Source organism: Erythrolamprus reginae, chromosome 8, assembly GCF_031021105.1.
Source record: "Erythrolamprus reginae isolate rEryReg1 chromosome 8, rEryReg1.hap1, whole genome shotgun sequence".
Classification (NCBI taxonomy): domain Eukaryota; kingdom Metazoa; phylum Chordata; class Lepidosauria; order Squamata; family Dipsadidae; genus Erythrolamprus; species Erythrolamprus reginae.
The window spans coordinates 14,559,145-14,584,856 of NC_091957.1; the positions used below are offsets into that span (position 1 = coordinate 14,559,145).

General features: G+C 44.8%; 2 protein-coding genes across 2 annotated transcripts in view; both read right to left on the minus strand.

The window, feature by feature from the left end:
- The window catches only part of SARDH (sarcosine dehydrogenase), a 66,310-nt gene extending 49,235 nt beyond the window's left edge, over positions 1-17,075 (minus strand). Inside the window, exons 1-6 of the mRNA XM_070758941.1 lie at positions 16,758-17,075; positions 12,252-12,579; positions 10,917-11,095; positions 8,911-9,090; positions 8,399-8,522; positions 4,382-4,482 (exon numbers count right to left, since the gene is read on the minus strand). Of these exons, the coding sequence (XP_070615042.1) occupies positions 4,382-4,482; positions 8,399-8,522; positions 8,911-9,090; positions 10,917-11,095; positions 12,252-12,579 (912 nt within the window). The 5' untranslated portion in view covers positions 16,758-17,075. The remainder of the gene's footprint in view (positions 1-4,381; positions 4,483-8,398; positions 8,523-8,910; positions 9,091-10,916; positions 11,096-12,251; positions 12,580-16,757) is intronic.
- A 4,376-nt stretch (positions 17,076-21,451) lies between these two features.
- The window catches only part of VAV2 (vav guanine nucleotide exchange factor 2), a 109,879-nt gene continuing 105,618 nt past the window's right edge, over positions 21,452-25,712 (minus strand). The window contains 1 exon segment of the mRNA XM_070758951.1: positions 21,452-24,304. Within this exon segment, the coding sequence (XP_070615052.1) occupies positions 24,257-24,304 (48 nt within the window). The 3' untranslated portion in view covers positions 21,452-24,256.

Genomic DNA, 25,712 nt, shown 5'->3' on the forward strand with positions numbered 1-25,712 from the left:
GCTCAATTTTTAGATCTTCGTATTTCACTTATTTCTCTAGCTGCTTCTCCTTATTATTATTATTATTATTATTATTATTATTATTATTATTTATTAGATTTGTATGCCCCCCCTCTCCGAGGACTCGGGGCGGCTCACAACAATATAAACAGTGTGCAAATCCAATTTTAAAATGCAATTTAAAACCCTTGTAATAATAAAATAATCACACAACCAATCCATATTCCAAGTGTGATCTTACCAGCGTCACATACAACAGTACTAACATTTTGCACGATCTTTATTCTGTCCCTCTGTTAATGCAGCCAAGGACTGCACTGGCATTTTTGTGGTTACAACACACTCTGGCTGATAATGATAGATATTACTTAGATGATTGTCCACCGGGACTCCTAGATCCCTCTCGCAGTTATTGCTACTGAACCAGGTACCACCTATTATTATACCTGTGCATCTGGTCTGTCTTGCCCACATCTAAAACCATCCTTTTCTCACCACTGAATTTCACTGCACCCAGCCCTCATTACAGCAAACTCTCCTTCATCTAACCCAGCCTGTCTGGGGCCTCACAGTTTCCCCAGTGGAGGGTAAATGTGGGATCTGGCCCTCCCAGCCCCAGGTCGATACGCCGCCCATTCCATGAGGCCACGGGTTGAAGCTCTGCAGAGCCCAGGATGTCTCTGCCTTTCACATCCCCAGATGGCTTTAGTGGAGATCCTTAACCAGCCTTGGAGGGGCCTCTAGTGGCAGAACCTGGAACTCCTGCTACAGGGTGAGCTATACTTGAGAGCCTCTTCCAAATTTTTTCCACTAAGATTTTTTTTCAAATATTCTTACTATATTCTTGTGAAACATGCATTATACGTTCTATATTTTATAGAACAGAAATCTGGAAGTGATCTTGGAGATCTTTTAACTCCAAACTCCAAACGCTGCTCCAAACTCGACTGCAAAAAATATGACTTTACTAACCGAGTATTTGATGCATGGAACTCACTACCTGAGTCTGTAGTATCATCACCTAACCCCCAAAACTTTACCTTAGACTATCCACTATTGACCTCTCCCAATTCCTAAGAGGTCAGTAAGGGGCGTACATAAGTGCACTAGAGTGCCTTCCGTCCCCTGTCCTATAGTCTCTCCTATATCTCCTATACCTTTCTTCTATTCCTATATCTCTCCTTCTATTCTTTCATTGATATGTTCTATTACTATATCTTCTTTTCTATTCTTTCTTAGATATATTTTACTATATAGAAGTCTGACGGCAGAAAAAGACCTCATGGTCCATCTAGTCTGCCCTTATACTATTTTCTGTATTTTATCTTAGGATGGATATATGTTTATCCCAGGCATGTTTAAATTCAGTTACTGTGGATTTATCTACCACGTCTGCTGGAAGTTTGTTCCAAGGATCTACTACTCTTTCAGTAAAATAATATTTTCTCATGTTGCTTTTGATCTTTCCCCCAACTAACTTCAGATTGTGTCCCCTGGTTCTTGAGTTCACTTTCCTATTAAAAACACTTCCCTCCTGAACCTTATTTAACCCTTTAACATACAAATCTAAATACAGTGTTCCCTCGATTTTCGCGGGGGATGCGTTCCCAGACCGCCCACGAAAATCGAATTTCCGCGAAGTAGAGATGCGGAAGTAAATACACTATTTTTGGCTATGAACAGTGTCACAAGCCTTCCCTTAATACTTTAAACCCCTAAATTACAATTTCTCATTCCCTTAGCAACCATTTAGATTATTACTCACCATGTTTATTTATTAAAGTTTATTTAAAAAAATATTTATTAAAGGCGGATGAAAGTTTGGCGATGACATATGACTTCATCGGGCAGGAAAAACCGTGGTATAGGGGGGGAAACCGCAAAGTATTTTTTTAATTAATATTTTTGAAAAACCGTGGTATAGCCGTTTCGCGAAGTTCGAACCCGCGAAAATCGAGGGAACACTGTAATAAATAAATAAATAATAAATAAATAAATGTCCCCCTTTTCCTTCTGTCCTCCAGACTCTACAGATTGAGTTCATTACGTCTTTCCTGATACGTTTTATGCTTAAGAACTTCCACCATTCTTGTAGCCCGTCTTTGGACCCGTTCAATTTTGTCAATATCTTTTTGTAGGTGAGGTCTCCGGAACTGAACACAGTACAGTATTCCAAATGTGGTCTCACCAGCACTCTATATAGCGGGCTCACAATCTCCCTCTTCCTGCCTTTCTTAATAGTTTCTCTCTTACTAGTATCATGTTTGTTTGTTTGTTTGTTTGTTTGTTTGTTTGTTTGTTTATTCATTTGACTTCTATGCCACCCAATCCCAAAGGACTCAGGGTGGCTTAAAACAATATAAACAAGGACAGTTAACAATAAAAAGGAGTACAAATTAAAACAATAACCCCAGTTTAAAACCACAACTCAGCAAACCAATCAGAACATAGATATCATTCAATACAATTTGGCCATGAAAGATGTACAATTCATGCCCCCCCCCCCAAGCCTGCTGGCAAAGCCAGGTCTTTGTAGCCATTCAGAAGGCCAGCAGGGTGGGAGCAATACAGACATCGGGGGGAAGTTGGTTCCATAGAGCTGGTGCAGCCACCGAGAAGGCCCTCCCCTGCAGCCCTGCCAACCTGCATTGCATGGTCGACGGGACGCAGAGAAGGCCAACCCTATGAGATGTTATTGGTGTCTGGGAGGTATACGGCAGGAGATGGTCCCGTAAATAATCTGGCCTTAAGCCATGTAAGACTTTATAGATAATAACCATATACAGTATATCTTTGTATAGTACCAATTCGTACTTGATAAAATAGATGATAAATAGACAGACAGACAGACAGACAGACAGACAGACAGACAGACAGACAGAAAAAGAAAGAAAGAAAGAAAGACAAACCTACTGCTTAAGCAGGAATCCTTATACCATTTCAAATAGGTGGCTATCCAGTCTTTCGTTTAAAAACCTCAAGTGATGAAGCACCCGCAACTTCTGGAGGCAAGCTGTTCCACTGGTTAATTGTCCTGTTAGGAAGTTTCTCCTTAATTCCAGGTTGCTTCACTCCTTGAATAGTTTCCATCCATCGTTTCTTGCCCTGCCTTCTAGTGCTTTGGAGAATAATTTGAGCCCCTCTTCTTTGTGGCAGTCTCTCAAATACTGGAATACTGCTATCATGTCACCCCTAGTCCTTCTTTTCTTCATTGGCAAAACCTAATAATTGCAATTTTTCTTCATGTCTTTGTTAATTGCTCTAACTGTCAGGAAAGTTCTCCTTAGTTCTAGGTTGTTTCTCTCCTTGATTGGTTTCCACCATTGCTTAGTTTCCACCATTGCTGCTCTCAATAGAGTCAAGAGCACATGAAGAATTAGTAGTGCTTTATAAAACCTTAATAACAACCCCAACTGGAATACTGCATCCAATTTTATCGGAACTGGATTTCATAGTGTTTTTCATGGAAAACTGTCTGTTTTTTTATGCTTCCAAAATTCTGTCTAAATGCTAAAGCTATGGTATCCTTTACATTTGGGCCAAAAGAAAAAGTTCCTGAAGGCAAGGTTAAATATGAAAATAATAGGAAGCATAAAGGAAGCCAGAGGATTAGACAGGAAAATGCAGGGCTTTGCCCCCCAGGAAGCCACATTTATAGTTCAAGGAGCGATGGCAATCCTACCCTGGGAAGGAGGGGAGACCCTCTGAGATGGATGTGTGATGAGTGTGACAAAGAGGGTGTTCTTCACTGTGCAAAGATGCTCAGAATCAAGGGAAGTGTTAGTACAGGGTACATGGTTGTTAGGGATTGCCATTGTAAACTGCAAATTGTACACTTGTACCAATCTTGTACTTAAAGGGTTAATGTGCACTTAAAGAGTTAACCTGTACTTGAAGGATTAATATTCAAGGCTGTTTCGTCACTTCCTCATTGAAGCTATAAAAGCTCGGTCACTTCCTTTACTTTTGCCTGAGAGAATGGGGAGTTGTGTCCAAGCTCCGTGCTTGTATAAGCTTTGTGCTTATTAACTATATTGTATTTTAGCTTCATGCTTATTAGCTATATTGTGTTTTGCTTTGTGCTAATCTTGTAATTGCTCAGTGCGTATTATTCTGTATTTGCTTCATGCTTATTCTGGATTGTTTATATTTTGTTTATATGCAAATAATACTTATTTAACTAAGTCTGTGTCTTGGCTTTATCACACATCCACGCTCTGTTAAAATTCTCTGCTCGGTGTTGTCGAAGGTTTCATAGCCTAACCGAGACAAGCCAACAGGAAGTACCTGAATTTCTCACAGCACCTGTTTCTACTATTGCTTGTATCTGCCCACCAGGACAGAAACTCCCCCAAGAGCCCTCCCACCCCCTGGGACTGACCTGGATCCCCTCGATCTTCTCTGTCACCACATAGGCATGGTGCATGGCCACCAGGGGCACCTGGACACCAGCCATTTCCCCCAGGGATTGGGCCCACACACCTGTGGAAGGAAGAAGGAAAACAGCTGCCGTCATCCAAAGGGCCTGGGAGTGGAGGTGGGGGCTTGGCTTTGAAGAGGAAGCAGAGAAGGGGACGTAAAAGCAGAAAGAACCTGACCAGGTAACCCTTGCGGGCTCGGTGCTGCTGCTGCATTAGGAAAAATTACTTGTCAATTGTTGTGGTTAGCTCTGGCCCAGCTCCTGCCCCAAGGACTGTGGCTGTGGGGGAGACATCCACATGCTGCAGGCCTGTTTTGCCCCCCGGTGGAATCTGATGATGAAGGCTCCTCTGACCAAGAAGACATGAGTGACAGGGAGGAGGAGAGTGTTGCAGACAGCTCAGAAGGAGATCAATTATCTAGCTCCTCCTTGGATTCAGAACAAGAGTTAATGATACAGCCACGCATGCGGAGAGTGATGCATAGGCAGCAACAACTGAGAGATTATTATCAAAGAAAATGAGGCCACCTGTGGTTGGGTGGGGCTGTGGTAATTAGTGAGGCTGCTATAAATAGCAGCCTGTGGGTTTGGCCATTGTGGAGGATTATCTGATCCTTGTGTTTCGTGACTGTTTTACTGACTTTGACCTTTTGTGTGTTGATTTTTCCCTGCTTTGAAACTAAACCAGAGCAAAGTGTGTTTCACTTTGTGAAAGAAGAAGGACTGTGAATTGCCTCACAGCTGCAAGCTAAGTGTCACAGAACTGATAAGGGACTTGTACAAATTACCAGGTTGTTTGGAGACGAGTGCTCTTTGCTATACCAAAAGAGCGCTTAGGTTAAGTGAATTTTCATTATAAAGAACATTGTTTTGAATTTTCAAACGTATGTGTGTCTGAAATTTGTACCTGTGAATTTTTGGGAGGATTCTACCAGAGAGCCTGACAGAACAGTCAATATTCTAATGAGAGCACAGAAGGGGGAGGTCAAAACGGTCACTTTGCCTCCTTTGCTGACTGGGTCATGAACTCAAGGGATGGATGCTGAAGGGGGGGGGCCCTCTCTCCGTGCTGCCACCTCAACCCCAAGGGAAGAAGGGGAGCAGGTAAGGATTTTACATCGGCTGCAGGTGCAAATTCATCTCCCAACTGGAAGAGAAAGTGAAGGGACTTGAGAAAAGGGTTGCTCCCCTTGAAAAGCTTCAGGGAAGAAGAAAAAATGACCTGGATAGAATAAGCAGCCAGGTGGAGTAACACTTTATGCTCTCTGCATGGGGCTACCTTTGAAAAGTGTTCGGAAACTTCTGATTGTGCAGAATGCAGCTGCAAGAGCAATCATGGGCTTTCCCAAATATGCCCATGTCACACCAACACTCCGCAATCTGCATTGGTTGCCGATCAGTTTCCGGTCACAATTCAAAGTGTTGATGATGACCTATAAAGCTCTTCATGGCACCGGACCAGATTATCTCCGGGACCGCCTTCTGCCGCACGAATCCCAGCGACCAGTTAGGTCCCACAGAGTTGGCCTTCTCCGGGTCCCGTCAAGTAAACAATGTCGTTTGGCGGGACCCAGGGGAAAAGCCTTCTCTGTGGCGGCCCTGACCCTTTGGAACCAACTCTCCCCTGGTATCAGAGTTGCCCCCACCCTCCTTGCCTTTCGTAAGCTCCTTAAAACCCACCTCTGTCGTCAGGCATGGGGGAATTGAGACTTTCCCTTCCCCCTAGGCTTATAAAATTTATGCATGGTATGTCAGTATGTATGATTGGTTTCTAAATTGGGGTTTTAAATTAATTTGAATATTAGATTTGTTTACATTGTATTATTATTGCTGTTAGCCACCCCGAGCCTGCAGAGAGGGGCGGCATACAAATCTGATTAATAAATAAATAAATAAAACTTTATGCAGCACTAGTAAGACCACACGTGGAATATAATAATGCATCCAGTTCTGGTCACAGCACACACCAAAAAAAAATGCTGAGACTGTAGAAAGAGTGCAGAAGAGAGAGAGAAAGGGGACCAAGAGTCTGGAGGTTAAAACATACAATGAACAGTTTGCAAGATAGGTCTGGTCAAAGCAGGGGAAGCACCAGAGGTGCCCGGAGAGAAATCTTCCAGTATTTGAGGGCTGTGCCTGGCTCCAATTCAAAGGGATATTTTTGGCCTTGAAAGCCAGATTATTGCTCTGATTCACCAGTTACATCTGCCCTTCCACGTCGAGGTCTGGCAGAGAAGGCATGTTGGGGGTCCTGACTGCAAGAGGATTTCAGGGATGAAACACAGGAGATGGATCTGTTCTTCCAGGGCAGCCCTCCAGAGCAGTGATTTTCAACCTTTTTTTGAGCCGCGGCACATTTTTTACATTTACAAAATCCTGCGGCACACCACCAACCAAAATGACACAAAATGACACTCTAAGACAGTACATATTATACATGTTATCCCCCCTTGTGTGTGTGTGTATATATATACACACTCTTGAACCATTTCCAGAAACAGGTGAGGGCTGGGGGTTTTCCTCTCTTATTCTTTGGGTGCTTTTTATCATACGCTTTAAATCAAGAGTCACTTCTCTCTTTTGTTTCTCTCTCTTTCCTTTCATTCTCTGCCTCAATCATTTTCTCATTTCTCTTTTTTTCTCCCCTTTTTTCTCTCATTTCTCTCTTTCTCCCTTTCTCTCCTCTCTCTCTCTTTCTTGCTTTCTTTCTCTCTGTCACTCACTCATTCTCTTTCTCTCTTTCTTTCTTTCTTTCTTTCTCTCTTTCTCTCTCTCTCTCTCTCACACACTCTCTCTTTTGCTTTCTTTCTCTCTCTTGATTTCTCTCTCTCTGTCTTTCTCTCTCTTGCTTTCTTTCTCTCTGTTTCTTTATTTCTCTTTCTCTCTCTTTCTCTCTCCCCTCTCGCGGCTCACCTGACCATGTGCCGCGGCACACTGGTTGAAAAGCACTGCTCTAGAGATCACCCCCTCCCTGGCGAGATGAGCCCCATCTTTAATAACTTCCGGAAGGCTCTCAAAATGTGTCTCATGTTGTCTTTACCATCTCTTGCTATTAATAATATTATTGGGTTTTTAACTCTATTTATTTTAATATTTTGATATCTCCGGGACTGCTTTCTGCCACACGAATCCCAGCGACCGGTTAGGTCCCACAGAGTTGGCCTTCTCCGGGTCCCGTTGACGAAACAATGTCGTCTGGCAGGACCCAGGGGAAGAGCCTTCTCTGTGGTGGCCCTGACCCTCTGAAATCAACTCCCCCCAGAGATTAGGATTGCCCCCACCCTCCTTGCCTTTCGCAAACACCTTAAAACCCACATCTGCAGGCATGGGGAAATTGATTCCCCTGGGCAGTTTCCACTTTATGTATGGTTTGTATGAGATGTATGATTGTTTTTTATATGAAAGGTTTTAAATTGTTTTAACCATTGGATTTGTACTGTTTTGTTGTTGTGAGCCGCTCCGAGTCTCCAGAGAGGGGCGGCATACAAATAATAATAATTAATAATAATAATAATAATAATAATAATAATAATAATAATAATTGTTTTGGTACACGAGTCTCTGAGAGATGGGTAGTTATATTAAAAATGAGCCATTGTGGCACAGTGGTTAGAATGCAGTCCTGCAGGCTTCTTCTGCTGACCACCAGGTGCCAGCAGTTTGGCAATTCAAATCTCACCACCGGCTCCAGGTTGATTCAGCCTTCCGTCCTTCCAAGGTGGGTCAAATGAGGACCCAGATTGTTGGGGGCAAGAGGCCAATTCTGTAAACTGCTTAGAGAGGGCTCTAAAAGCACTGTGGGAGCGGTATATAAGTGCTATTCCTATTGCTTTATCAATATGACTAGACATAAAATACAATTTTAGGAACTCCTTTTCCCATTACTTTCTCCTGAAATGGAACCCAGTGTATCCCGGTACCTAAACCGCCAGAGTTCCAGCCTCTCTTTCACGAAAGCCAACTGGGATCCTTCCTTACCACAGCAGTTGACCACGCAGGATGTCTGGATGGCTCCCTGTTTCGTCAGCACAGCTGCCACCCGGGGGACCCCAAAGTCATCTGTCCTGACTTCAACGCCCGTCACGGGGCAGTTTTCAATGATCTAGAAAAAAACAACCAGCCAAGAGCCATTCAATCCTGGGCCTAGAAAGTTTAGAACTAAGATGCCTTAAACAAGATCTAAGTATTGCCCACAAGATCATATGCTGCAACGTCCTCTCCTAACTGCTTCTATATCAATTTTCATGTATAGTCAATACCCTTTACAGATAATTAGTGCCTATTAAAGAAATACACCCCCCCCAAAAAAAATTGAAAACATCTTGCTGTAGCGTAATCAAAGGGGGAAAAAACAATATCACCAAATGTTGCCAAATTAATCCAATTACAAACCTAATTACTAATTCCTTTACATAAAAAATTAAAAATAATAATATCTCCACCCTTTTTGGAAGGCCTCTTAAATGTATTCAATGGCTGCAGAACCCTACCAGAGCCCCTCGGTTGCTGGCTGCCCGAGTGAGGCATGTGCAGGTCCCCGCAGGATCCATTGTGCCGTCCTCCGGGACGTAGAGGGTTCCGTAGAGGTCATCCACGTTCATCAAGGGATAGAGCTCTTTGGTTTCCTTCGGAGACAGCACGTGCGATTCGATGCCGAAAACTTTGCCAAGCTGCAAAAGAAGAGACGGAAGTGTTGGCCATCACCTATAAAGCCCTTCATGGCACCAGACCAGGGTACCTACGAGACCGCCTTCTGCAGCACGAATCCCAGCGACCAGTTAGGTCTCACAGAGTTGGTCTCCTCTGAGTCCCGTCAACTAAACAATGTCGTTTGGTGGGACCCAGGGGAAGAGCCTTCTCTGTGGCGGCCCCGACCCTCTGGAACCAGCTCCCCCCAGAGATTAGGATTGCCCCCACCCTCCTTGCCTGAGTTTTAGCCTTTCTGAGCAATTGATTCTTGGACTTTTTCCCTAGTAAATCTGATATTTACTAGGAAAAACGTATTGGAATTGCACTACTCCCTTTCTGTAAGCACAATTCTGGTCCCTCTTATATAAACCAACCCCACGGGCCTTTGCTGGACCTGTGTGCTTTTGGAAGTGGGACCCTCCTAGTTAGCCGAGATGCCTAGTTAGCCGAGATGATCAGTTTCCGGTCACAATTCAAAGTGTTGGTTATGACCTATAAAGCCCTTCATGGCATCAGACCAGAATATCTCCGGGTCCTGACTAAACAATGTCATCTGGCAGGACCCAGGGGAAGAGCCTTCTCTGTGGCGGCCCCGGCCCTCTGGAACCAGCTCCCCCCAGAGATTAGGATTGCCTCCACCCTCCTTGCCTTTTGTAAACTCCTTAAAACCCACCTCTGCCATCAGGCATGGGGGAATTGAGTCATCTCCCCCAGGCCTATATAGTTTATGCATGGTATGTTTGTTTGTGTGTATGTCTTGCTTTTTAAATAAGGGGTTTTTACTTACTTTTAAATATTAGATTTGTTGTACATTGTTTTATTATTGCTGTGAGCCGCCCCGAGTCTACGGAGAGGGGCGGCATACAAATCTAATAAATAAATAAGTGTGGCCTGATCTACAGAGCAGAAGTGGGTTCCTACTGGAGCGCCCCAGTGTGGTTTGCGTGCAACAACTCCAGTGCTGTCTTTCCCGGTCTGTGCTTGGGTCTTTTTTTTTTTTTTTAAACTATTTTTTTGTGCTTTTTTTGCTTCTGTGCATGCACAGAAGCAAAATCATGCAAGGGGATGCACACATGCCCAAGCATATGCATGCATACAAGTGAAATATCAAAATGCGTGCACAGCGCACCGGTATGGAAGCAAGAGGAACCCGCCGCTGCTACAGAGGGCGCCTCCATCTGCTCCCAGGAACTTATTTTAAGAGGGACACCGAGGCCAAAAGCCCCGAGCTGGTCAAGAGTCAGCAAGAAGCAGAGGGACAGATGGCCAAAGCCACTCAGAAGCCACTCGGGAACATAAACCTCTAAGGAAGAGGCAGCTGCTGAGAAAGATCTCCAGGAAGGACCAGAGAAGTGAGGCCAATGCTCAAGCTGCACGAATCCCAGCGACCGGTTAGGTCCCACAGAGTTGGCCTTCTCCGGGTCCCGTCGACTAAACAATGTCGTTTGGCGGGACCCAGGAGAAGAGCCTTCTCTGTGGCGGCCCCGACCCTCTGGAACCAGCTCCCCCCCGGAGATTAGAACTGCCCCCACCCTCCTTGCCTTTCGTAAAGTTCCTTTCGTAAAGTTCTTAAGACCCATCTCTGCCGTCAGGCATGGGGGAACTGGCACATCTCCCCCGGGCCTATACAGTTTATACATGGAATGTTTGTGTGTGTGTGTTTGCTTTTAATAATGGGGTTTTTAGTGTTTTTTAAATGATTAGATTTGTTTTTACATTGTTCTTGTTATTGTTGTTCGCGGCCCCGAGTCTACGGAGAGGGGCGGCATACAAATCTAATAAATAAATAAATAAGCTTCCTACTTACTGACATGAGCCTCTTGTACTCATCCAATCTCTGCTTGTTGGAAGCGATGAAGAGGCCTCCGTTTTGGATCCAGCCCGTGTCAAGGCCCGTCTCTTCCTCCAGCTCCCAGCTCACCACATTCCGGGTGTGAGTCAAGAGCTCCACCTCCACGTCACTCGGGCGCAACTGCCACAAGAGCCCTGGGAAAAGGGGAAAAGGCAAGGACATTAAACCCCAATGGGGAGGGGGGGGATACATTTATTTATTTATTTATTTAGTTATTCAAATTTCTAGGCCACCTTTCTCCAGGGGACTCAGGATGGCTTACAAGATAAAAATCAATTCCAAATATAAGAAGTTCTTTAAAACCCACCATTTCCCTTCCCCCTAAGCTTATAGAATTTATACATGGTATGCTTGTATGTATGAGTGGTTCTTTAAATTGGGGTTTTTTAGATTGTTTTAATATTAGATTTGTTTACATTGTCTTTTTATATTGTTGTTAGCCGCCCCGAGTCTTCGGAGAGGGGCGGCATACAAATCTAATAAATGCAATACAAATACAAACCCAGGGGAAGAGTCTTCTCTGTGGCCGCCCCGACCCTCTGGAATCAACTCCCCCCTGGAGATTAGGACTGCCCCCACCCTCTTTGCCTTTTGCAAACTCCTCAAAACCCACCTCTGCCATCAGGCATGGGGAAATTGATTCCCCTGGGTCGTTTGTTAAGGGTTTTAAGCTGTTTTTTAAATATTGGATTTGCACCGTTTTTTTCTTGTTGTGAGCCGCTCCGAGTCCTCGGAGAGGGCGGCATACAAATCTAAATAATAATAATAATAATAATAATAATAATAATAATAATAATAATAATAATAATAATAATAATTTCTGATGGGGAGATTCTCTGTCCTGCTAATTTTGTAAACTGCATTTACTGTGCATAGGTACCAGATCAAAGGCAGCAGCTGCAGGGATGAATCATCACTTTAATCACTATAAGGAAAGCATAGGGAAAACATGAGAAAATATTATTTTACTGAAAGAGTAGTAGATGCTTGGAACAAACTCCCAGCAGTTGTGGTTGGTAAATCCACAGTAACTGAATTTAAACGTGCCTGGCATAAACATATATCCATCCTAAGATAAAATACAGGAAATAGTATAAGGGCAGACTAGATGGACCATGAGGTCTTTTTCTGCAGTCAATCTTCTATGTTCCTATTTAAGCTTGAGGATCTGATCAGCTGCCAAGAGAAAAAAATGGCCCCATCCCGACCAACAGCTTGGATTCCACAAGTGATGATGAACACACCATGTGGGCCACCCACATAATCACCCCCAAGAGGACCCTTCCTTACCTGCAGTATGCCAGGTGGTGCCCGAGGTCAAACGATCCCTTTCAAGCAAGACCACATTTGTCATGCCCATCTTGGCAAGGTGGTAGATGGTCTGGCATCCGAGGCTACCCCCGCCCACCACCACCACATCTGCGGAGGCAGGAAGAGGCTTCGTGGGCCCTTCGCGGGAGGAGTGGTCCGCTTCCTTCAGGGTCTTCTGGTATGGGACGTTCTTCTCTGGAGTCATACCAGCACCACTGGTGAAGAGCTGGAGCCTTCGTCCGGAGTGGGGCCATTGTCGAGTGGCTGCTGTTGCTTGGAGCGCATACCTCAACTGGGCCAGGGCCATCTGAAGAGGAAGGAGGACATTCAGGCCATATCAGGAGTGAAATAATAATAATAATAATTATTATTATTATTATTTATTAGATTTGCATGCTGCCCCTCTCCGACAACTCAGAGTGACTCACAACAAGTAAAACATCATATACAAATCCAATGCTACCAGTTCAGACCAGTTCTGGAGTACCAGTAGTGGAGGTCACTGGTGGTTCACCAAACTGGTAGTGACAGCTGGCTGGCAACACCCCTGAACCGGTCCCCCCCCCCTGTTGCCGCTTTCCTGTCTGTTAGGAAGCTTATTATCCATTTACAAGTGTGGTCAAGTTTAGTTAGCTGTTTTAGTTTAGTTAGAAGACTATCTGGAATGATGGTATTGAATGGTGAGCTGAAGTCTACAAAGAGGACCCTAGTGTAGGTCATTGGATATTCAACAACTAACATATCATCCAAATTTAATCAGGCCTCACAATACAATTAGATATAAAGAATTATTAGATCAACAAATGAATATAAAAACAAAGGAAGAATTGGAATATAACGGTAAGAAATTAGATTGGTGGACATATCTACAATTAAAAGACGCATACCAAAAAGACAAAAAGGAATATGGTTTTCTGGTGGGGAGGGGTGAATTGGACAGGACACTATTAAAAAATGATGAAAAATTAATCGGTAAAATACATAAAGTTTTAATCCATTATGAGACAGAAGTGGAAATTGTAAAAGAGAATATGATAAGCTGGGGAATGAATTTTGGCTACACAATCGAACTAGAAAAATGGGAAAAATTATGGATTAAAAATTGGCAGATGACAAGATCGACCGCATTCAAGGAAAACCAATTAAAAATGTTCTACAGGTGGCACCTATCGCCAGAAAGACTTGCAAAAATGTTCCCAAAAACCTCTCCAATATGTTGGAAGTGTAAAAAAGAAAGAGGCACATTCTACCACCAATGGTGGACATACACACAGGCAAAAAAGTTTTGGAATAAAATAACAAATTGGTTAAAAGAAATAGCAAATGGATATTCAAGATGTTGTTGTCAGGCTGAAGCCATTTTGGTTGTGGTATTTGGCCTCCCACACTTTATACTATTTTAATATATATTCTTTACTGTAGGGATTTGGAAGGGGGAATTGCACGAGGGCTGTCTGTACGAAGCCATAACAAATTCTTTCTAGATAGTCAAAGTCATCCTTTGTTTTCGTACCCCTGCACCTGCACAGAAGGAAATGGGAGTTGCTGCCAGGTTGGCAGATGAAAATTGGTCAATGTGATGGACTTGGCAGCGTGGGAACAAGGGCTTGAACTTTCAACAGGGTGGAGAAAGCCCTGGGACTTCATATTCAGGTTTCTCCCAGATGTGCCAAAATGGCTTTGCTAATAAATTGGAACCTTGAGGAACACTTTGCTTTGGACTTGGATTGAATTTTTCATGCTTTTTGGAATCCTGACAATTCTAGGATGTAATGCAGAGCCATATTAACAATTATTGTTACTATATATTCTATATACTCTGTTACTATACAATTATTGTTACTATATATCTATATATTCTGGTTGGAACACATAGGCTTCAAAAAAACTGACATGATGTTACAGTATCTGTGAGTTCATACAAGTCTGCAGAAGTATTTTCGAACACATTCCAACCAGTGCAGTCAAGGCAAGCTGTAGCTTTAGGCTTTGCCTCCTCATACCAAGTCTTTAGTGATTTAATTGTCGGGTTCATAGTTTTAAGTCTTCGTAAGCAGGTACAAGATGAATCATACATATTTTAATGTTGTGTAGAAGTGGTCTAAAGTATTCGCCCCGAGTCTTCAGAGAGGGGTGGCATACAAATCTAATAAATTATTATTATTATTATTATTATTATTATTATTATTATTATTATTATTATTATTGCCCCTAGTAAGACAATTGACATGCTGAAAATATTTTGGTAGCTTTTTTCTTAAATTTGCTTTCTTAAAATCTCCTTAAAAAGCATTGAGGTGATGGTATGAGAATTCTCTTCTGTCACAGAGAAGAGGGAAATATCATTATTATTATTTATTATTATTTATTAGTTTTTTATGCCGCCTTTCTACGAAGACTCATTATCCATGAGAGGGCAGAAAGTACTGGGTGGACAGTTGTTAAAATGAGATCCGAATAGAAGTAAGGAAAAAAGTTCTGATGGTGAGAACAACTCATCAGCATAGTTCCTTCTAAGCTGAGCAGTGAGCAATCGCTCACTTAAAAATCATCATCAACTCAGAGTTTTTCCAAACCTGCCCAGAAGCCGAGAGGGAAAGAGTGAGAGGGAAGGAGAGAAAGGAAGAGAGAGAAACAGATAGAAAAAAGAGAGGAAGGAAAAGAGAAAGAAAAAGAATGGGAGTAAGGAAGAGAGAAAGAAAATCAAAATCTAGTTTGAAACTAGCTCAACTATTTAAGTGGCATTTTGATATTGATAGAGCTGCCCTATTATGAGCTCACTGTTATAGACACACAGTACAGTATTTTATTTTGAAATTCTCTGAAGCAAAACAGGGTGGGTTTTTTGTTTGTTTGTTTGTTTGTTTAATATTTTTGTGCCGCCCAGTCCCGAAGGGACTGCCGCTCAGACACTATACTTTTCCGCCCACCCCCCCAAAAAAATTAGAGGGAACACTGCTCATCAGTGGAAGAGTTGTGGGTCATCACTGGAGGTCTTGGAAGAAAAGATTGGGCAGCCATTTGCCCCCGGTGACATAAGGTCTCCTGCCTTGAGTTGGACTAGAAGACCTCCACGGTCCCTTCCAGCCTTATAATTCTACATTCTGTGTTTATTGCCAGCTGCTGACTCAGATCCTCATCTCTCTTTCTGCAGGGCACACGGGAAGCTCCAAGAACATTAAGATACGGCAAGTTTTTTAAAAAAAAAATGTGAAAAGGCCTGAATGATTTCTCCCCCCCCCCCCCCGAATTGTAATTATTCTAAAGAAGCCCAGAGTTGATGCACAGGTGCCCACACCCTGGTGAGAAGTTGAAAAAGGCTGCCAGGCCAAAGGCTGCCCGGGGAAGGCAGAGAGGCTGCAGGGGAAGCCCGGGATCTCTCGCCAGACCTCTGGGGAACAGAGCTGCTCAAACCAGCTCCCTCCCCCTGAAACTGGATGCCCGAGCAGAGACTCTGCGAGAGTCAAAGCCTTCCCCGCTCCCTCCTTCCCCAGGCCGGCTTAGTCCTCCCTATTATTAATTGGATCTGTATGGCGCCCCTTACTCCGCCAGATTTGAAATTCTGACTTAATTATAGTTCATAAAATCATATACCAAAATGTCCTACCTGTTAACGACTACTTCCCCTTCAACCGCAACAACACACGAGCACGAAATCGATTTAAACTAAATGTCAACCGCTCCAAACTCGACTGCAAAAAATAGAACTTCAGCAACAGAGTAATCAATGCTTGGAATGCACTACCTGACTCTGTGGTTTCTACTCCTAATGCCAAAACCTTTAGCCTTAGACCAGTGTTTCCCAACCTTGGCAACTTGAAGATATCTGGACTTCAACTCCCAGAATCCCCCAGCCAGCTGGCTGGGGGATTCTGGGAGTTGAAGTCCAAATATCTTCAAGTTGCCAAGTTTGGGAAACACTGCCTTAGACTATCTATAATTGACCTCTCCCCCTTTCTAAGAAGTCTGTAAGGGGCGTGCATAAGCGCACCCCTGTGCCTACCGTCCCTGTCCTATTGTCTTCTTTTGTTACTTTTTCATCATTACTTATCTAATGTTTTATTTGTACAAATTACCACCCTATAATTGTTTGACTAAATAAATAAATAAATAAAAATGTCCAAAAAGCAGCATATTGCTCCCCCCCCCCCCCAATGCAACAGGCAGGCAGAGCAGCAGAGCCCGCTCAGATTGGCTCGGGCGGAGGAGGGAGAAGAGGCAGCCCCCCCACCTCCCGCCCGGACTCGTTGGTTCAGGCCCACCGGCTCCGCTGGGAGAGACTCCCGGCTGCCGCCTCGCAGGGTCCCGCTGTCCCCCCACCTCCCGGGCCGCTCCCCCGGGCCCTCCTCGGAGACCGAGCTGAGTGGCCCGGCCAGAATCCGGGAAGCGGCCAAGCCACGTGGCCGCGTTGGAGCAAGTGGAGCGGCTCGGGCTTCGGTCCGCCCCGCAGCCGGGCAACTTGCCTCCCGTCGCCGGTCCGCTTACCTCAGGCGCTCAGCCGCCTCAGGCCACTTTCCCTCCGCTGCCCCCTGGCTGCCCCGAGAGGAGGAGGAGGAGGCCGGCGAGCAGCTCCCGCGCCCGAAGCCTCAGCTGGGCAGAAGGCGGGCAAGGAAGCCTGGGCTGGCAGAGGGCGGGCGGCGGCTGGGCCCAGCAGAAGGGCGAAGAGCCCCCTTCATCCCCCCCCCCCGTGCTCCAGGGGGCGCGGCGGCGCGGCCCTTCGCTCATTGGCGGGGCGAGATGGGCGCGGCTGTGGAGGCGTCCCCGGCTGGCCAGTTGCTGATGCAGCCGCCTCCTCTGCCTGGTGGGTCATCCGCCGCCCCCTCCCTCCCCGCTTGAAACCTGGGACAGGCGGCGGGTGGGGGGTCGGCTGGCTGCCTCGGCTTCTGGGTTCCGAAAGGCTCGCGGAAAGGGCCGAGTTGGGACGGCCGGTGTTGAAAAAGGGGCGAGTACAAGTGCACTAGAGCAGTGTTTCCCAATCTTGTCAACTTGAAGATATTTGGACTTCAACTCCCAGAATTGCCCGGCTGGGGAATTCTGGGAATTGAAGTCCAAATATCTTCAAGTTGCCAAGGTTGGGAAACACTGCACTAGAGTGCCTTCCTTCCCCTGTCCTATTGCTCTCCTATATCTCCTATACCTTTCTTCTATTTCTATATCTCTTCTTCTATTCTTTCAACTATTACTATAACTTCTATTCTTTCTTAGATATATTTTACTTTGAGTATATCCTCTATAACCTTCATGTATTTTACTATGTGTATACCCATTAAAACCCTCATTGTGTATTGAACAAAATCAATCAATCAATCAATCAATCAATCAAGAGGGTCAGAAAAGTCTCCGAGGGCGCAGAAGAGTGGAGCAAGTTCGCCTTGGGACTTCATGATAAAGAGGAAGCTGAATCCTCCAGAACTTGGGACAGGTGGCATAATTGGTTAAAGCCAAAGAAGTACCAAAAATCTGCTCTTCTTAGTTCTCTCAGACTAAAGACCTCACAGTGAGCAGTAACGACCCTCTTCCACCAGGGATATTCACATATCTAGTTACTACAGATTAATCCAATAAAATAGTGGTGGTTGAAAAAAAAACCCAATATTGTAATGCAGTGTTTGCCAACCTTGGCAACTTGAAGATATTTGGACTTCAACTCCCAGAATTTCCTCCCCTTTTTGCTCATTTCTCTCTCTCTCTCTCCCTTTCTCTTCTTTTCTTTCTTTCTCTCTTGCTTTCTTTCTCTCACACTCTTGCTTTCTCTCTCTTTTCTTTTTCTCTCTTTCTCTCTCTCTCTTGCTCTCTCTCTTGCTTTCTTTCACTCTTTCTTTCTCTCTCTCTCAGCAAAAAGTTGCGAGACCGGAACCTGAGCTTCCATCTTCGCGGCACAGCTGACCATGTCGGCACACTGGTTGAAAAACACTGCTTTAGACCACTGGTTCTTCACCTGTGCGTTTCGTTTTTCCTGCTTAAGTGCGGGACATTACTTTTCTCATCACTCAATTTCATTATGTTAGATACAGCGTTCAAGTCTTCAGCTCTGTCAAGATCTTTCTCTATCTTGAGTCTTATCTTCTGAAGTGTTAGCTATTCCCACCAGCTTAGTGTCATCCGCAATTTTGATGAACTTTCTTTCTATCCCTTCATCCAAATCATTTATGAAAATGTTGAAAAATACTTGGCGGAAGGCAGAACCTGAGGACTACAAATTGAGTGTGGTTAGTCAGCCACAAGTTCATTCGGTGGTGATGCTGTGTATCCACATTTTATTATCAAGAAGTACCGGTATATTGTGGTCTACTTTGTCAAATGCCTTATTGAAATCTAAGTATAGTATGCTCAGAGCATTTCACTGGTTGCTGAATCACTAGTTATTGTATCAAAGAATGAAATGAGATTTATTTATTTATTTGATAAATACATTTGTTTGGCATGATCTGTATTTGACAAATGCATGTTGGCTTCTGGTTATAGCTTTGTCTGCTTCTAGGTATTTGCAGATCAATTGCTTTATTACCTTTCCCAGGATCTTCCAGATACTGTTGTTGGGATGATTTCCTGGATCCATTGCCCCCCCCTTTTGAACTTTTGTTAGGACTCTGTCCATAACTGTTGTGTTGGCAATATATTGGCTGCAGGTGTTGCAGATGGCCACAAGAGGGAGCTAGAGTTTATAGCTTATTTCTCTGAGTTACTCTCTCCGTTTCTCTTTATCTGGCTATGCTCTGCAATCTCTGTATTGTAGTTATGTATATCAGATAAAATGTATTTAGGCTTGATATTTTTGTTTGCTGATTATGACAAAAACAACTGTTAGAAAGACTATGTACTTGACGATATGGAGAGGGGCGGCATACAAATTTAATAAATAAATAGATAAATGACTTTAGACTGTTTATAGGAATATGTTATTTCTCAAAGTATGTAAACTTTAATTCAAGTTAGTATATCTCTGTGTGGCTGAGTAGTTATTCACAACTAATCTCAATATAAACGTTTCTGTGTGTGCACAACCTTGGTAAATAGGGATTACTCTGCTCATACTAACAACTTTTAAACATTATTTTTGACATTAAATCTATATTTACTGACAAAGAAATCTGTTTCAAACTATTCGGTTCTTGTTAGTGTTCTTCGGTGAAGAAGTTATGAAAACTTTTAGGCTGGATTCTGTTATGGTATGGAGGACCTTTGAGTTGGGCAAAAGGGTTGCTCATTTCAGGCCTCTCAGACAGGATGTGGGGACAAAGCAGTGGCTTGTGGTCACTGTGGAATTATTTTAAGCTGCTCTCTTTGGGAGATTCAACAGGAGCCAGGATAAGGCTCTGCATGTGTGTTTGTGTGTGTTTGTGTGACATGGGAGGGAGGAAGAGAGCTAGAGCCAGCTACTGTATATACAGAGGTGGACAAAAAAAATGGAAACATTTGACTTTTTGGCATCATAATGTTTGAACATGTTCAAATCAATCAAAACTTGACATTTTTATATGTAGTTTTTTTAAAAATTTAAAATTATGTGATATGTTTTTTTAAACTACGTTAGTGAAGAAGACTTGCAAAAAGTGTCTGGTCTTCCAAATGAAAGTGTGTGTGTGTGTGTGTGTGTGTGTGTGTGAGGGTGTGTGCTTCTGCTCACTTGGGTACATGAAAATGAAAGCTGGGCTTGTCCAGAGAAACATACAAGTATCGAAAGGTGCTTTTTCAAGAGGCAACTGGACTTTCTGGTTTTCCTTTGAAGATGTTTCACTTCTCATCCAAGAAGCTTCTTCCACTCAGCGTGACCTGGAAGACTGAGCATCTTGGCTGCATAGCTAGAGGTATAACAAGCAGGAAGAGGGAGATTATGATCCCGCTATATAGAATGCTGGTGAGACCACATTTGGAATACTGTGTTCAGTTCTGGAGACCTCACCTACAAAAAGATATTGACAAAATTGAACGGGTCCAAAGACGGGCTACAAGAATGGTGGAAGGTCTTAAGCATAAAACGTATCAGGAAAGACTTAATGAACTCAATCTGTATAGTCTGGAGGACAGAAGGAAAAGGGGGGACATGATCAAAACATTTAAATATGTCAAAGGGTTAAATAAGGTCCAGGAGGGAAGTGTTTTTAATAGGAAAGTGAACACAAGAACAAGGGGACACAATCTGAAGTTAGTTGGGGGAAAGATCAAAAGCAACATGAGAAAATATTATTTTACTGAAAGAGTAGTAGATCCTTGGAACAAACTTCCAGCAGACGTGATTGGTAAATCCACAGTAACTGAATTTAAACATGCCTGGGATAAACATATATCCATCCTAAGATAAAATACAGAAAATAGTATAAGGGCAGACCAGATGGACCATGAGGTCTTTTTCTGCCGTCAGACTTCTATGTTTCTATGTTTCTAATATTTTATCTTTGCAGCTGGTTCATTTCAAGGCTGACTTCACTGGCAGCAGGGCACCCGTGGGACACTTGAAAGAAGGTTGGGGACACATCACCCTGGAGTAAATCTATCTCTGTGGTCTCTAGGAGTCAAGACAAGCTAAGAGCACAAAGTCAACAATAGGTAAGAGGTCTGCTGTCAGATGGGCCAGGAAACCAGTAAAAGGAGGGGAAATTCTCAACAATCCCAGCGGCCAATCAGGTCCCACAGAGTTGGCCTTCTCCGGGTCCCATCGACTAAACAATGCCTTCTCTGTGGCAGCCCCGGCCCTCTGGAACCAACTCCCCCCGGAGATTCGAATTGCCCCTACTCTTCCCGCCTTCTGCAAGATGTTGGAAGACCTATCTATGTCGCCAGGCATGGGGGGAATAATTATCTCTTCCCCCCACTACCACCTTTTTTTTCCTGACTGTAATACATGAGAATGGTATGATTGTGCAGTAATGATTGTTTTTAATATTTATGGGTTTTAAATTTTGTTTTTAATTTATATTGGATTTGTACTCTGTATATTGTATTGTTGTTGTTGTGAGCCGCCCTGAGTCTTCGGAGAGAGGCGGCATACAAATCTACTAAATAAATAAATAATAAATAAACAAAGGAAAAGTGTTTGCCAGAGAAATTAAGAGGTTTCTCTAAGTATTGGGAATTAAGGATATTGTATATCTACATATATTATCCATTCTTTACTGGCCTCAACTTAGGACAGTGAAAAAAAAGAAAGTAAAAAAAGAGACCAACACACTCAGAGAAAGTTCTCTGTATCATTTTTCTATTATTATATTTCTTTTTTAAAAACATTTTTTGCAAAATCAAAATATATGTACAATATTTTGCCCTTTAATAAAAAATCCTTTTTTCTTATTCACAAGTAGGAGAGTGGTCAGGGAAGAGTAATTAATTATAAGCTAAGCACCTCCTGTGGGGGGGGGGGGAGAGAGAAATGTTACTTTAGCCAACAAAAAAACAGCCTTTTTTTTCCCAGTCAATAGTTGGATTTTTCTTCAAAAGGACCACCTCGTGGTAGGCTTGCCTTGTGTTCCCTCGTTTGTTCGCCTTGCCTTGTTTTCCAAACTTCGATGGACTTTCACAAGGGCTGAACTTCTGCACCGGCTTTGCTCCGCAACCACCCCACATAGCTGGCCTTGTCTCCCAGGGCTCACCCAGCGAGGACTGGGCTTCCCCCTTGGCCACCCGGTCCTGCCCTGGCTACTGCACGAGGCCAGCTCCTCCCTCGCCTCGTTCACCTAAAATGCAGGCATGTGGGCGACACTCTGGTCCACCAGCTACCAATTATTATTACAAACCGAGGTCTCTGCTAGGCGCTGGATTTCGAGCCTTGAATCTGAGCAACAGAGACAATATGGACCTATGCCTTTTGGCCATAACTGGCTCACTCAAGTGCTACAATTTATACATGCGCGGGACTTGAATCTGTAACGTTTGTACATTCTGTTTTGTTTTGCCTGTATGCCATGTTGATATTTCCATCCAGTAGCCAGCAATCGCCTTAGAGCAGTGTTTCCCAACCGTGGCCACTTGAAGATACCTGGACTTCAACTCCCAGAATTCCCCATTCGCTGGCTGGGGAATTCTGGGAGTTGAAGTCCAAATATCTTTAAGTGGCCAAGGCTGGGAAATACTGCCTTAGAGGGCCTGGTGGGCAGGGGTGGCTTGCTTTGGGTTGCGGTATGTATCGTGACCTGAAAAAACACTCTTGCCTTTTCTAAAAATAAATGTTAAATAGCCAAATGACTCGTCATCTAATTAGTGACGCGCATGAATGGATGAATGGTCCCTGGGTGTGCTGTGGTGGGTCTTCCTAGTCCTCTTGGCTTCAGGAGTGACTGCCGAGCAGCCTGGGAGATACATATGATCAGCGGGTTCCCCTGCTCTGGTTCTGCAAAGCATCTCTCAGCCCCAGGCTGCAGAACTCCAGACAAAAGTTAGAGAGCAGCCAAGGGAGAAGACAAGAAGCCCCTCTCCTGCCCTCTAGTGGTCACTGGGGTTTTCACAGACCAGACAGACTGCTCATTCCTTTCTCCTACCTATCTACCTTCCCTTCAGCTGCCTCAGTCCAAGGGGAGAGAAGGGCATTAGGCAGCTGAGCTCCTTCACTCGGGGTGATTTGCCTGATGACGCAGAGATTTCTACAGGGACCCCATCCAGCTTTCTTGTGTGTGTGTTTGTTTGTGTGTGTGTGTTTCTTTCTGCCAGGCTGTCTGCAATGGGCAAACGGCCAAGAGGATTTTAAAGTTGAGGCTGATTTCAGGAGGCAAACCCGCTGCGGGGTCCAGACCCGCAGATCTGCTAGGAATGGGCAGGTGGAGGGGCTGCTGTGCCAATCTCAGAGCGCTATGGGGTCAGCAGTCTCCCGGTAGACCTGGGCCTCCGTCCCCTGCAAAGGCCAAGCTCTGCCCCCCACAAAGCAGCCCCTCGGCACCAAAGCCTTTTGCAAGACAGTTGAGGAAGGCAGTGCTCAAGAGGCTCCCTGAAGCATGTTGGGAAGGGAATGCTCAACTCTCTTGTGGCTGCACAGGGCTGGCAGATCTCCCCAGAGTCTGAAAGGCGGGCAGATCCCCCCTTCGTGGCAGAGTTTGGAGGGGGGGGGGCAGTCGAACGCTGGAGAGATCCCTGGGGGGGGGATCTGCGCATATCTGTAGCAGTCATGTGGACAGCACCTGTTCCGTTTGATGCTAATCCTCTTTGGCAGCCTTCTCTCCCAGAAGAAGTGCCTCCAGCTCTGAGGGCCCCTGGATGGATGGAAACCGTTTTGCCAGCCGAAGGAGCAACAATGCAAAGGCTCTTTGGGGAACTCAGAGGGCAGCAGTGCCACCAGGAACCGCCGGCCTGAGAAGGCCAACCGAGGGCCGGCTGAGCTGGTTGTGGAGGCCGTGGGGTCCATTCTGGCAGCCAGGTTCCCAGGACTGATGGAGGAAAGACCCACACAACAGAGGCGCCCGTGGGGTGCAGCCCACGTCTCTCTTGCACTTCCTTCTCTCCAGCCAGATGTTTGCACTGCAGTCCTGGATTCCAGACAGGCTCAGGAAGATCCCCAGCAGTTCTGGGGGTGCTCACATGGGGGGCTCTTTCCTCTGGATCCATTGTCCCACAGCCCCAGAAGCCCCCCTAAGACAACCGCCTCCGTCCTACGCCTCCCAAACCCTAGAGAAGCATCGCTTCTAGTAACCCTCCCAAGCATCAGACACCACCAAGCCCATGTCCCACACCTTGGAAGGTTTTGTAGTGCAGCTATGAAGGGTCAGGCCATTGAGTCCATCCTGCCTGCCTTCGCCAAAGGCTTTGTGGTTTTCTGCAAATAGCGTTTGGTTCTTCTGTGCCGGGAAGCTGGCGGGAGAAGCAGCTGTGCCTTGCCCATGCGCACATGTTCCCCGAGCCCCACCACGGCACGTGCCCCTCATGCGCTCGCACCCATGGGCTGGGGAGGGAGTCGGGCAGGGAGGGTCTTCCCGGTGCTAGAAGAACAGTTCTGCTTCCCTCAGAGGCCCAGAGACGGATGGGGCTGCCCTTGGGGACAGTAGCTCTTGCCAGTCTGGGTATCACTGCACCCCCTCCTCCTCCACATAGGTCGAAGGGAACCAGCCAATCTGCAAGAGACGAGGAGGGAGCATAAGGACGGAGGGAGGGGCAGCCCGAGGGGGGACCAGGCCAGGCCGGGGGGGGGGGATTTTATGACTAAATAGTCTTGAGAGAAGTGTAGTGTGTACTGTGTGTATACACTGATATAAGATCATACACCGGAGTAATATTTATGTTATTTATTGGATTTGTATGCCGTCCCTCTCCGTAGACTCGGGGCGGCTAACAACAATGATAAAAACAGCATGTAACAATCCAATTAATAAAACAACTAAAAACCCTTATTATAAAACCAAACATACACACAAACATATCATGCATAACTTGTAATGGCCTAGGGGGAAGGAATATCTTAATTCCCCCATGCCTGGTGGCATAAGTGAGTCTTGAGTAGTTTACGAAAGGCAGGGAGGGTGGGGGCAGTTCTAATCTCCAGGGGGAGTTGGTTCCAGCGGGCCGGGGCCGCCACAGAGAAGGCTCTTCCCCTGGGGCCCCTCAAACGACATTGTTTAGTTGACGGGACCCGGAGAAGGCCAACTCTGTGGGAACTTATCGGTTGCTGGGATTTGTGCGGTAGCAGGCGGTTCCAGAGGTAATCTGGTCCAATGCCATGTAGGGCTTTAAAGGTCATGACCAACACTTTGAATTGTGACCGGAAACTGATCGACAGCCAATGCAAGCCACGGAGTGTTGAAGAAACGTGGGCGAATCTTGGAAGCCCCACGACGGCTCTCGCGGCTGCGTTCTGCACGATCTGAAGTTTCCGAACACTTTTCAAAGGTAGCCCCATGTAGAGAGCGTATATACATGTTGCACAGAATATAGCAATAGCATTTAGACTTATATATCTTATATATAAATATACTTATATATATTCTTCTGCCGCACGAATCCCAGCGTCCAGTTAGGTCCCATAGATTTGGCCCTCTCCAGGTTCCGTCGACTAAACAATGTCGTTTGGCAGGAACCAGGGGAAGAGCCTTCTCTGTGGCGGCTCCGACCCTGGGGAACCAGCTCCCCCCAGAGATCAGAATTGCCCCCACCCTCCTTGCCTTTCGTAAGCTGCTTAAAACCCACCTCTGTCGTCAGGCATGGGGGAATTGAGATATTCCTTCCCCCCCCCCCAGGCCTATACAAGTTATGCATGGTATATTTGTCTGTATGTTTGGTTTTTAATAAGGGTTTCTTAGTTATTTTAAATATTAGATTTGTCATATGCTGTTTTATTATTGTTGTTAGCCACCCCGAGTCTACAGAGAGAGGCGGCATACAAATCTAATTAATAGATAGATAGATAGATAGATAGATAGATAGATAGATAGATAGATAGATAGATAGATAGATAGATAGATAGATAGATAGAAATAGAATAAGATAGATAGATAGATAGATAGATAGATAGATAGATAGATAGAT